The sequence below is a fragment of the Colius striatus genome, chromosome 3 (genome assembly GCF_028858725.1).
Source record: "Colius striatus isolate bColStr4 chromosome 3, bColStr4.1.hap1, whole genome shotgun sequence".
Classification (NCBI taxonomy): domain Eukaryota; kingdom Metazoa; phylum Chordata; class Aves; order Coliiformes; family Coliidae; genus Colius; species Colius striatus.
The window spans coordinates 97,387,257-97,399,911 of NC_084761.1; the positions used below are offsets into that span (position 1 = coordinate 97,387,257).

Sequence of the window (12,655 nt, forward strand, 5' to 3'; positions counted from 1 at the left end):
ATGTAGGGGACAGGGAGCTGGGGGTGATGCTGGGCAGCAGGATGGGCCTGAGCCAGCAACGTGCCCTCGTGGAAAAGAAGCCAATGGCATCCTGAGGTGGATGAGAAGGGCTGTGGGCAGTAGGTCAGAGAGGTTCTGCTGCCCCTCTGCTCTGCTCTTGTGAGACAACATCTGGAATATTGTGTCCAGTTCTGGGCCCCTCAGTTCCAGGAGGACAGAGAGAGCTGGAGAGAGTTCAGGGCAGGGACACAGAGATGATGGAGTGGAGCATCTGCCTTGTGAGGAAAGGCTGAAGGAGCTGGGGCTCTGCAGCTTGGAGAAGAGGAGACTGAGGGGTGACCTCATTCATGTTACAAATCCATCAAGGGTGGGTGTGAGGAGGCTGGAGCCAGGCTGTGCTCAGTGATGGCCAATGATAGGACAAGAGGCAATGGGTAAAAGCTGGAACACAAGAGGTTTGTCACAAGAGGGTGACAGAGCCCTGGTCCAGGCTGCCCAGGGAGGGTGTGGAGGCTCCTTCCTTGGAGGTCTTCAAGATCCACCTGGACATGTTCCTGTGTGACCTGATCTAGGTGGGAGCTGCTTCTGCAGGGGGGCTGGACTGGATGATCTCTAAAGGTCCCTTCCAACACACCATTCTGTGATTCTATGATTCTAAAGACACACAAGGATAAACTTGTTCCCTGTTGAGGTGAGGGAGCACTGGCAGGGGCTGCCCAGATGGGCTGTGGAGGCTCCTTCTCTGGAGACATTCCAGCCCAGCTGGATGAGTCCCTGTGTGCCCTGCTCTAGGTGGTGCTGCTCTGGCAGGGGGGTTGCACTGGATGAGCTTTTCAGGTCCTTTCCAGCCCTTAAGAGTCTATGATTTCATTTGCCCACTGAGAAAGAAGCTGGAGTTTTCCTTGCTCAGATCTCACCTTGTTTGGTATGAAGACAAGGTTTTGAATCTAATTTTTTTGGCCTTTGCCTCTGTCTGGAATGGTGAAATTAGGACAAGGTGACTCAAGCTAGTAATTCTTGTTATTGTTATGATCCTTATTCCTTCCATGGACAACCAGAGTACTTGGGAGCTCTTGTCAGGAGAAAACCATGATGACAACTGCTGCATAACATGGGCAAAGTTGAAGAGGAAACAGTGATTTGTGTTTCTTTTTAAAGCCAAATAATAGGGAGATGTTCCAGTTTTTAAAAAAACTCATTCAAAAAGTAGGTTGGACAAAGCAGCAAAGAAACCAAACACCAGAACTGTCCTGCCTCTGACACACAGGGGGAGTGGGAGAAGGTGTGCTCAGCCAAAGCTAGTTTTGATGAGAGATTTGCATCCAGCTCAAGCTGAAGTGAAGAGGGGGGAGGTAGAGTTTTGCTGGGCACTGCACTCAGCTGCCAGCTGTAAACAGCTAATGCTCCCCTGCAAAAAACATCTATGAGAAACTCTGGTGTGTGTATTTTCAAAGCAGTTGATAGTCCCAAGACAGTATTCCCAGCATGGTGGGGGTTGGAAGGGCCCTGCAGAGCTGCTGCAGCCCCAGCCTCTGCTACAGCACCTTCCCCTGGCTCAGGGGGCACAGGAATGTGTCCAGGTGGGGTTGGAAACCTCCTGAGAAGGAGCCTCCACACCCTCCCTGGGCAGCCTGGGCCAGGGCTCCCTCACCTCAGCACCAAAGGACTTTCTAGTTTCTCCTCATGTTTATTGAAGAGCTTTTTAAAATGCACCACATGTCCCAGTATTTTATTGCATTTACTGTTTGACCAGTTCTTCACTGTCCTCTGTGTTAGTACTCTCTGTGCCAGATGGCATGGAAGGGACCACACTGACCCATGTGAATGTGGAGCATGAGTCTGCAGAGGAGAGGCTGAGGGCCCTGGGGGTGTTGAGCCTGGAGGAGAGGAGGCTGAGGGGAGACAGGAGCACTCTCTGCAACCCCCTGACAGGAGGCTGCAGTGAGCTGGGGGTCAGTCTCTTTTCTCAAGTAACAAGCTGGGACAAGAGGAAACTGGCTTAAGCTGCACCAGGGGAGGTTGAGATGGAGACTGGGAACAATTTCTTCTCCAAAGTGCTGTCCAGCCCTATCCCAAGGAGGTTGGGGAGTGCCCATCCCTGGAGGGATCCCAAAGCCATGGAGCTGTGGCTGAGGGCCAGGGGTCAATGGTGGCTGTGGCAGTGCTGGTGGAACAGCTGGACTCCATGGAATGAAATGTCTTTTCCAATCCAAATGATTCTGTGATTTACCTCATAAAATCCTTTAGTCCTGTTGGACTAAATCTCTGCATTTCCTTCCACATGGTGTATTTCCTTCCAAGAACAGAACTGAAACATCATGGCAAAACCCAATGTTGAATAATTAAGAGACTTTACACACCTCACATCTCAAGTCACCCCTCTGCTGTCATGGCACTGGGACTCAGCCCTCCTCTGAGTATCACATTCAGCAGCTGTGCAGAGATTGAAAATGCTTCCTCCCTTCCTTTTGTTGCTGCCTCATCTCACCCATAAGGTGGCTTTCAGTCTGCTCAAGTTACCCTCAAGTTTAGCAGAGACAAAACCAAGCCCCTCCTGCCCCAGCCCAATCACTGGATAAGCCACATAGACTCTGCTGATGTCAGGAAAGGGAATTAACAAAGCATCAATTAAGCTATTAAAAACCAGCACTATTCCTATGTAGGAAATATACTGACCCCTAACAGGATTACATTAATAACCATTTACTTGTTAACATGAACCTCATGACTCATAGTGCTTATTTTTCTGTATTTAAACAACTCCAGACACAAAGGCCATGGGGTGGGGGTGCCTGAAGCCTTCAGACACACTGAGCTGGCTCTGACTTCAAAGGATGAATCACCAGAATCTGGTTGATATCAGAATTAGCCTGCACAATAAATGAGAGCAGTTAGCCTTTCCCCAGAGGTGTTTCTGTCTCTTGGCTACAGAAAAATAACACAGAGTGGCTGCAAGCAAACTCTCTACATTATATAAACCAAGCAAAACATTTCTATAGCAAAGGTTTTCTGAACTAAGCTCTGGAAGCTCTCAGGTTCCTGGAGTTTCTGTATGTATTTCAGTAAGGATTCTTCCACTGTTTCCTTTTTACTCCTTCCTTCCCATGTTGATACAGAAGACAAAGCCTGCAAGCCTCACTGCTACACACCTGTGGTTTTAGGCTGTAAAGATCACTGCCACAAAAAGTGATTGAGCTCCAGCAGAGCAAGTCTGGGGAATCCCAAATCCAACCAAAAGCAAAACATGTTTGATACAGACATCAGAATCTGGAAGCTGTAAGAAGTCTGGGTGTAGTCCCATGAGAGTGACTGTCACCAGAAAGTAACCCTGCATAAATTACTGATCTTCTTGAGGTACAGGTTGCCTCTCAGTGCTTTAGCCCCAAGTTCTTGGCCAACCTCAGTTGTACAAAGGGTTTTACACCAGCTTTAACAGAATGTAAAGCAAAACTTTTGCTCAAGCCTTGCAGCTGACGTTTCCCATCTCGCAGCATCATGAATGGGCTCAAGGGGCTCTTGTTTGGTTTTAATTACGTGCCTCAGTCATTAAAAAAGACTCAACTCCTGCTGGGTGTTTTCTGCCACCATGGTTTCATGCCACAGTTGGAGCAACAGCTCTGCTGTCAGGCTGCAGGTTGATCAGGGAATTGCTTGCTTGGGCCAGCTCTGCGATGGAGACACGTCCTCTCTGTTTGATGTACTGAGCCACAGCAGCCATCTCCTCTGGAGTGATGTAGATGAACTTCCCTCTGTCATCAATCACACCTACAGGGGGGAAAGAAAGGACCTTGAAGTCAGCACTTTGGCTTCTCTCCCTGACAGACATCAGTGACTTCTTTTGGAAGGGACGTTCAAAGTGCTAAGGCTGCATTTCCTATCTAGGGCAGGCAGGACAACGTGCTAGGAGCCAGGCTTCCACCTCTTCTCTCCCACTGGGCCTTTCAGCAGGGCTCCAAGAGCTGAGTGCCTTGGTAAGACTCATTTTGTTCACAGTAACACATTCCTTTCACTGTGTGCAGGTAGCTGGGAGTACCACAGCACCAGAGTTACTTCAGTGCAGGGTTTTGGTGCTGAAGTTCTGGGTCCAGGCAGCTGATGGAGAAAAGGAGAGCAGCAGGAGGGGTCAGGGAGGTGGCTCAGAGCCCCTGCAGGGGCAGTTCAGCCAGTCCAACTTACCCTCTAAAGGGGAAAGCAGCTCAATTTTCCTGTTTCAGTTGCTCCATCAAGAGAGAAAAAGAGATCTCTCTTGTTCTTAACACCTTACAGGATCAAATGGAAGGCAGTGAGCCTTTTAGGCCACAGACACAGCCAGGACAGCACACATCCTCAGGCTTTGCTTCAAAGCTCTTTTAGATCCTCTGAATGGGTATCCACAGGTACCTCCCAAGACAGTTGTTTCCCAGCCATGACCACAGCATCAGGTCAATAAATGTTTGCATTGGCATCTTCCCCTACTTCATCTTGGGAAAGACAAAGACTGCCCAGCAATAAAACAGAGCTGTTCACTCAGGGAGCTGCCCACATGCAGAGTCTCTGCTCATGTGCCAGCTCTGTGTGGGTACACAGCTGGGAACAAGCACTTCACCTACAACAGCATTCCTGAGCATGCCATAAGCTGTTTGCTTCTCCCACAGTGTGCCATAATCCAGTCTTGGCTTCAGTCACATCAAAACAGGCTTGTAAACTACTCCCAAAGCAATCCAAGTGATTCTCTGAAACTCAGATCTCAGCAGGCATCATTTGCAGCTGGCTGCTCAAAGCCTTGTGCTTGTTCCTGAACTGCTGGGGACGTTCACCCTCACCTCTGTGTAAGCTGTCACAGCAGCAATCACATCCCACAGGGCTCTCTGCAGTGGCAGCTGAAGCAGGGATAGTAAAAGTATCTAATTTATCAAGTCCTACTAGGATCCTCTAGAGTTTCAAAGAGAAATGCCACTGGAAGCCTCTCTCTACCATAGCAAAGGCATTTTCTGCACCACCTATTCACCAGCTCCAATGAAGTGCCCTTTGTGTTTTGGCTGTCACCTGTTAGAGTCCCAGCTGCCATCAGGTCCTGGATTCTGTTAATTGCATCCTGTTCAGAAGAGAAAAAGGAATAACAAACTGATCAAGAGGGAGGCAGAAGCCATTTCATGTGTTCAGACAAACTACAGATGGAGGCTTACATTTAATGTCTTGGTGTTAATACTTCAGAGGAGGATTACACATCAGTGTTTCCACACAGACAGATGTAATAAGCCTTTGGGTCTTAGAAGGATGAAATTGGACTAGATGATCTCTAAAACTCCCTTCCAAATCCCTACCATTCTATGATTTTGGGGTGTTCAAGTAACTTCCCTACCCCTAAAAGAGACCAGATGAGCTCTAGAGGGTCCTTCAGCCCCCATTATCCCACGATTCTGTGAGAGGCTGCACAGTGCTGATGCTACACAGGTTTGCTGAAGCACACTGAGGTACTTTCCCAAGAACCTGGCTATGCTCAGGACATCCCAGAGCTTTTTAGACTTTTATTTCCTGCTCCATTTAGGAGGAAACCTCTTTTACCAAGCCAAAGCAACAACTTAGAACTTTCTGCTGGCTTAACTCTATAATTGCTCCAAGCCTGCAGTTACACTACACCTTAAGCCAGTCTCAAAGCCTTGATTTCCACAGTTCTGCCTCCTCCTTCTATTTATGTGGCTGCAGAAGCAAAATTAGCATTTAGATTTGAACCAGACAAATTTCCTGACTCACTGCATGCTTCAATGAAGTTCTGGTTTCACAAGAGAGGCAGAAGCACAGAAGCCTGGACTCACAGCAGTGAAAGCTGCTGTCATGGGGTACTCCAAGATCAGATGAGGTACACAACAACACAAAACATTGCTTACTTGCAAACAGATGTCAAATGTGCTCAAATTAAAACAAACCAAGAAGCACAGTTACTCTCCAGAGTCAAAACAGATCATGTTTTGAGAGAACAGAAAGAGGAGAGAGGGGGAATGCAGATTTCACACCACGAGCTCCTTTGACAGGGTTATAATGGTGCTGAGGGGGATCATTTCCTTACAAATTCTTTAATGTTCTAAAGAATACACAAGCAGCTGGAGCAAACACCTCATCTATCAATTGTCTGCAATCACAACATTGTCCCATTATGAAGGCAGGGTCTGAATTTGTTTCTAGCTCTGCTTTTGATTCTCAAGTACCCTCAATTGCTCTGTGACTCCATTTGCAAACATGAAAGGATCCATTAAGCCACCAGGCAGCTGTGCAACAGGCAGGCTGAGCACTTCTCACTCAAATAATCTTGTAAGCCAACAATCCTTCATTGCCTGGCTGGTGCTTTGACAAATGGTCACATTTTTAGGGCTCATTTTGATGAACTTCACCAAAGTCTCAGCACTTGCAGAGATGTTACCCTTATTTACTCCCTTTCTCTCCTGTGATTTTAAACTCATTTGTTGCATAGGTTAGTACTTACTGTTACTAACTTAAGTCAGTCCTTACCTGTGTTCTCAGACCCAAATGTGAAGCCAAGTCCTCCAGCTGGATAACCTTGGTTTTCTATGGAAACAAAGAAGAGTTGCATGCAGTTGATGACTCAGAGGGTTAGCCTGTTTCTTTAGCTTTCAAACAAAAGGTGTATTTAATAGGCAAAATTGAACCTGTCATTCAACTTAACCTCTCTCTGACAAAAAAGTCTGACTTGGGTTACTTAAACCAGTGTATTCCATGGAAAGAATGGATCATAGAATCATAGGGGTTGGAAGGGACCTTTAGAGATCATCCAGTCCAACCCCCCTGCAGAAGCAGGTCCCACCCAGATCAGGTCATACAGGAACATGCCCAGGCAGGTCTTGAAGATCTCCAAGGAAGGAGCCTCCACACCCTCCCTGGGCAGCCAGGGCCAGTGATGCTCTGACCCACTGAAGTGAAGACTCGGATTCACTCGTTGGTGTTCACCCTCAACCTTTCCTCACACCTTAGGAGAGGATGAGCACAAGCACAGTAAGCAGCTGTGGCTTTATTCTCCAGCCACCTGAGTTTCTCAGCTGTAACCTCTCCTTTCCTGCATGCTTTAGCAAGATCCCTTTTTGTGTGAGAGATGTTTTCAAGTGCCTTTGGAAATGATCACTGGAATGTATCGGTGCATACACAAAAATCCAGACAAGACTGGCAGCATTAAGTCCTTTAGCCTGTTTTACTAATGTCATGTTTATTAATACCATAATAATCTCCCTAAGCAAGTGAACACCTTATTAAAGCTGTCAGTGTACTGCTAGGCAGCATGGTGAGCTCAGGGAATGAAGGCAGAAGCAGGGACTGTGCATTTGGGTGTTGCTTTGGACAGGGGTTCCTACTGCAGCCTCTCCCAGTCAGGACACAGTCACTGCTGCTCACATCTGGTTTTCTGCTTCTCTGAAACTCCAGAGAAAACACCTGGGGCTACTTGGTTCCTGTTTATGCACTGCTTATGAGGAACTTGGACAACAGAATACTGTTCAGCTACATTGCTAAGAGCCATATATGTATGGCCACAAGAGCTACATCAGCAGATGCAGCACTTCAAATGATTTCTGAGCACACTGGAAGGACACTGGAGGGAGAAAGAGAGGCTGAAATTGATGAATCTCTTCCATTAATCAAATCAGACACACACACACACAAAGCCACCCACAGACTCAGTAGTTGATGAAGTTTGATGCAGCCAAGCTAGAGAACTGGATACCATGGACTGAGCGCACGGAACTGGAACCAGTCCATGGAATTCAGTTCTCAGAGCTGGGAACTGCCAAGATTCGTCACATCTTCTTTTAAAAGGATGGGAGGGGGGGTGGATGCAGAGCCACATCAACAATAAAACCAGGATTTAAGGTCTTCACTTCAAGATATTCACCCTCTATGATCATTTTTCTGGAAGCTTTGCAGGATAGATCCTGCTGTGGATAAGCACCCAGAGGGCAGGGTGGAATTAGGATGCACTCCCCCCACACTCTGATATAAAGACATTGTGAGGTCCCAGGTCAGCAAAACACTTCACCACATGCTTCACCTTTTAGAGACATAGACCAACATACACACATCTACATTTTACTGAACCCAGTTCATTTTAGGTATGATTCTCTTGCTGTCTTCAGCAAGGGATGAGACAGAGCAAGAGCTCTCAGGACTAAGATGAAGAGGAAACTTTTTCTCCCTTATCTTGTGTCACTTTTCTTACACAGGGAGGGGTAAAGCCTCCAAGTCCTTTGTCATCCCCTTCACATGTAGTTTGCTGTTTCAGCTGTGGTTCAGATGCATTCAGTGACACATTGTCAAGCCAGGTGAGAACAGTTGGATGGACAAAGCACAGGCTCCTATTTCCTTGGGCCAAGAGAACCAGGGAATTGTTCAACCACTCTTCAGCCTCTGCCCACCTCTTTATTCATTTCTTGCAGAGCTCAGAGAGCTCACAGAGCTGCTTTGTATCCTGTGGCTACAGCACTGCTAAGTAAAACTGTAAAGCTCCCATTAAGGACTGGTGCTTCTGCCAAGCCTGTAGCTCAAGCACTGGCCACTGCAAGAAGCCAACACACATGCTGGCAAGGGCAGCAGAGACAATGCCCCAGCCCAAGGTGTGAGGTGGTGACTATGAAGCTCTAAAGGGAGGGAGATTCAATCCATTTGGTGCCTTTAAGAAAAAAAACCTGTTTAAAACAATCCCATGAGGGAAATCCAGAGAAATGAGGCTGCATTTGATTTCACACCCCCTTAGGGATGAAGCCTGGGGTGAGCTATCTCCAGCCAGTTACACCAGTGAAAGAAGTTATTAAAAAGAAGAGTTAAATCAAATCTTATTCCAAAAAGCAAATGCCAACTGCTCTTCATTTAAACATTCTTCAGCCTAGCACTGCTTCTTGCTGCCACTCAAGGGTTCCTGTGAACACATCTGATGATGAGGGCAACACATAACCTATACATGGCAACACACAATCTAAATATTAAGCCTGCTAGTAACACTAGAAGTTGTAGAAGGAAGCAGAGCCCCAGTTCTACAGCTCCTCTACATAGGAAACTGGGTAGCAAAGTGCTGCTGAATCAGCTTTTCAGCCCATGTTTGATTTCTCTGATGTCAAGTTGAAATGGCTAAGTTAAAGCTAGACATTTGTGTTTAAACACTGAACTGAGAGCTTGTGACTAATCCACTCCATCTACTACAAGCAAAGGGGCAACGTGCAGAATCAGACCCTCATGTCTTATCCCTTGCAAACCCTCACCATTTTGGTGGAAGATCCTGAGGGGTATCAAAATATCTCGTTGTTCTACCTACTGTTACCCAAGGGCAGCCTGTTCATTGACAAAGGAGAGCACATCTTTCTTAGCCCATGGCTCAGCAGTATCTTGAAAGCTTTAGATGTGGACAGGGCAAGTCAATCATAGAATCCCAGAATGGTGGGGATTGAAAGAGCCCTGCAGAGCTGCTCCAGCCCCAGCCCCTGCTAAAGCAGCTTCCCCTGGCTCAGGGGGCACAGGAACGTGTCCAGGTGGGGTTGGAAGCCTCCTGAGAAGGAGCCTCCACACCCTCCCTGGGCAGCCTGGGCCAGGGCTCCCTCCCCTCAGCACCAAAGGAGTTTCTCCTCCTGTGCCAGGGGCACTGTCTGTGTTGCAGCTTGTGCCCATTACCCCTTGTCCTGGCACTGGCCACCACACAACAAACACTGGCCCATCCTCCTGACACCCACCCTTTAGCTATTTAGAAGTGTTAGTTAGGTCCCCTCTCAGCTTTCTCCAGGCTGAAGAGCCCGAGGTCCTGCAGTCTTTCCTCCTCACAGAATTACAAGGGCTGGAAGGGACCTGGAAAGCTCATCCAGTGCAACCCCCCTGCCAGAGCAGCACCACCTAGAGCAGGGCACACAGGGACTCATCCAGCTGGGTTGGAATGTCTCCAGAGCAGGAGACTCCACAGCCCATCTGGGCAGCCCCTGCCAGTGCTCCCTCACCTCAACAGGGAAGAAATTCTTCCTGTGTTTCTTTGGAATCTCTTCTGTTCCAGCTTGCACCCACTGCCCCTTGTCCTATCATTGGCCATCACTGATAATGTTCCTCAGCATCTTGGTGTCCCTGCACTGGCCTCTCTCCAGCAGTTCCCTGTCCCTCTTGAGCTGGGGAGCCCAGAACTGGCACAGGACTCTATCTGAGACCTCATTAGGGCAGAGTTAAGAGGGAGGCCAACCTCCTTCAACCTGCTGCCCACACTGTACCTGATACACCCCAGGATGCCATTGGGATCACACTGAACCATGTAGGCCATTGCCACAGAGGGTGATTGTAACATGTGGCCCTTTTCAAGTTCCCCTCCCTTTCACAGGAATCTCTCTGGCTTCTGTGGAGAAGAGAATCTCTGCAGGGCTGCAGAGTGAAATGTGCCACTTGATGGTTCATTGTTGCTCTGTGGTTTTATTTTGGCATTTTAAATACATTACCCACAGCTCTTCCAACTCTTCTCAGCTGTTTTGTCTGCTTTTGGTGGTGTTGCAGCTCAGAGTTGCCTGGTTTATACTGGGACTTGGCTCCTAAGCAAGGACTATTTTCATTTGGGCTGCAGCAAAGAAGGTAAATCCTAACTCCCAAATTATCCCCAGTGACCAGAAAGCAATGGACAGATGCAAACCCAGGAGCCTCTCTCAGTGTGGCCATGGGATCCACCAGCAGACCTACCTGAGACACAAGGAGCACACAGCAGATGTTTGCAGCAAAGCTCTGCAGCCACTTTAGAGCTATCCAGTCATTGTTAACACACTGCAAGCACTCAAATTGACTTCTTGAGGAGAGTTACCCATGAGACAAACCTGGCTGTAACTCTTGTGTTTTGCTGGGGTAATGGGCATGCAAAACCAGCTCAGAGGGAGAGACTCTGGATTAGGATTTCCCTAAATACACAGGTGATTTGCTTACTACTGAAGCCTTTCATACATGCCACACATTGTCAGGTCAGAGTCCAGTTTCCAGTGAAGGAGGAAAAGGATCCATTAGAACAAAAGATTTGCATAACATTGTTAGAGGATGAGTAGAAAACTGCATTTACCCTTTGATATATTAATAGTGGAGAAAGAAGCATTTGCCCTTAGAGATCAAAAGTGGAAACCCTCCTGAACACACCTCAGAGTTGTAAGCAACCAACCACACAAAAGGATGAGAGACAGACTAACACACTGTTAAAAACAAGCAATGTTCTCCTTAAACACCCCTTCCAAACTTGAAAGCAACTGCAGGGATGGAAACAAGAAAGGAAGTGGAATGAAAAGTCAGATTGACCTTTACAATGCCAATGTTTCAGGCCCAAACTCAGCCTGCCACCAGGCACAAGGCAGGCCACATGCTGGTACAGCAATTCTCCTTCATGCTGAGCTGAGCTGGAGAGATTGTTTTCTAAATCAGTAGCTGATGTTCACAAACAAAAAGCCTGAAAGTCCCAAATCCTAATCAACAGCAAACATTGGTGTTCATAAACCCTGAGGGTGATCCACCAGGCACTAAGGCCCAGCCTTAGGAGAGAGGGGAGGAGCTGCAATCCTGCCCCAAAAAGACAAGACACAGCTGTAATTACAAATCCTTTTACCAGTGATGGACCCATTCATGCACATGTAGGTAAGCAAGGCAGACTTTACCCAGGCTATCACTTCTGTTGCTTGTTGAATATTTAAGTAAATGGAAGGAGGAAGTAAAAGCTTCCCTTCTTTCTGTAACTCAGCTCTTTGACAAAGGTTATTTGGCACAATCCAGCAAGCATGGAAGGAAAAGAAAGAGCAACAACAGCTTACCTTAATATATTCCAGAAATTCCATTAGAAAGCTGCGAGACTGGATACAGCAAGGAAAACAAATTGTTACTTTCAGCTCATTAAATGCATCACAAACTTGCCCAGTACAAATGGTTCACTTCAAACCTACACCCTGAGGGAGAGTTTCAACTGGAAAAAGAAAAAGCTAAGATTTAAGCTCAGCTAGGAATTTCTGACAACAGGTGTTTTCTAGGACAGGCTCTGGCTCAAGTACAATTTGTGTTGAAGTGTCTTTTGAAAGGAAATCTTTGAGTCTTCACACCAAACACTTTGAAATAACCACATCTGGGTGAGTCTGTGCATTGTGTGTTGAGTTCCATCCACACACTGAGGACATTTTGTACAGAGGCAAAGCACTGAGTGATTGAGGAGGCAGCTCATGCAGATGGTTGTGTAGCACACAGCTGGGCAACACATGTGGAAGCTCAAGCTGTTTTCAAAGCTGTGCACCTGAAAGCCAGTTTTCAAAGGCAATGCAAACAATGTGCCTTTGAGTTAACAGGTGATCAAGTTACTCAGCAACCCTGGAAATCAATCAGCCTTATCTCTTGGCTCACTGCTTAGCTCTGGACTCAGGACTTCAACTTTTCTGCATGAGTTTCAGCTTCAACAGCACCAGGCAGAGTCAGCTATTGTAACAGGACACTAAACCACTTCAGTACATTAGGCACTTTGTCAGTTCTGCAAGGCTGGTGTCCCTAAAGAAACCTGTACCTGAGACTGCTTTTGAAGAAGGCTCTCAAAACACCCTCTGTTCAAGTTCTATCACCCCTCTACAGCCAAAGACATCTGGAGATCCAGGCATCACCAACTGCCTGCCAGGCAATTTTGGGTGAGGAACACCCTTCTCTATCC

The 12,655-nt window shown here is 47.2% G+C and overlaps 1 protein-coding gene across 2 annotated transcripts in view; it reads right to left on the reverse strand.

Moving 5' to 3' along the window:
* Positions 1-2,725: 2,725 nt before the first annotated feature.
* The window catches only part of DDRGK1 (DDRGK domain containing 1), a 45,345-nt gene continuing 35,415 nt past the window's right edge, over positions 2,726-12,655 (reverse strand). Inside the window, exons 6-9 of one of the 2 annotated variants that reach the window (XM_061994285.1) lie at positions 11,781-11,819; positions 6,487-6,543; positions 5,026-5,074; positions 2,726-3,765 (exon numbers count right to left, since the gene is read on the reverse strand). In XM_061994285.1, the coding sequence (XP_061850269.1) occupies positions 3,593-3,765; positions 5,026-5,074; positions 6,487-6,543; positions 11,781-11,819 (318 nt within the window). In that variant the 3' untranslated portion in view covers positions 2,726-3,592. The remainder of the gene's footprint in view (positions 3,766-5,025; positions 5,075-6,486; positions 6,544-11,780; positions 11,820-12,655) is intronic. The other variant, XM_061994287.1, reaches the window with a different exon arrangement.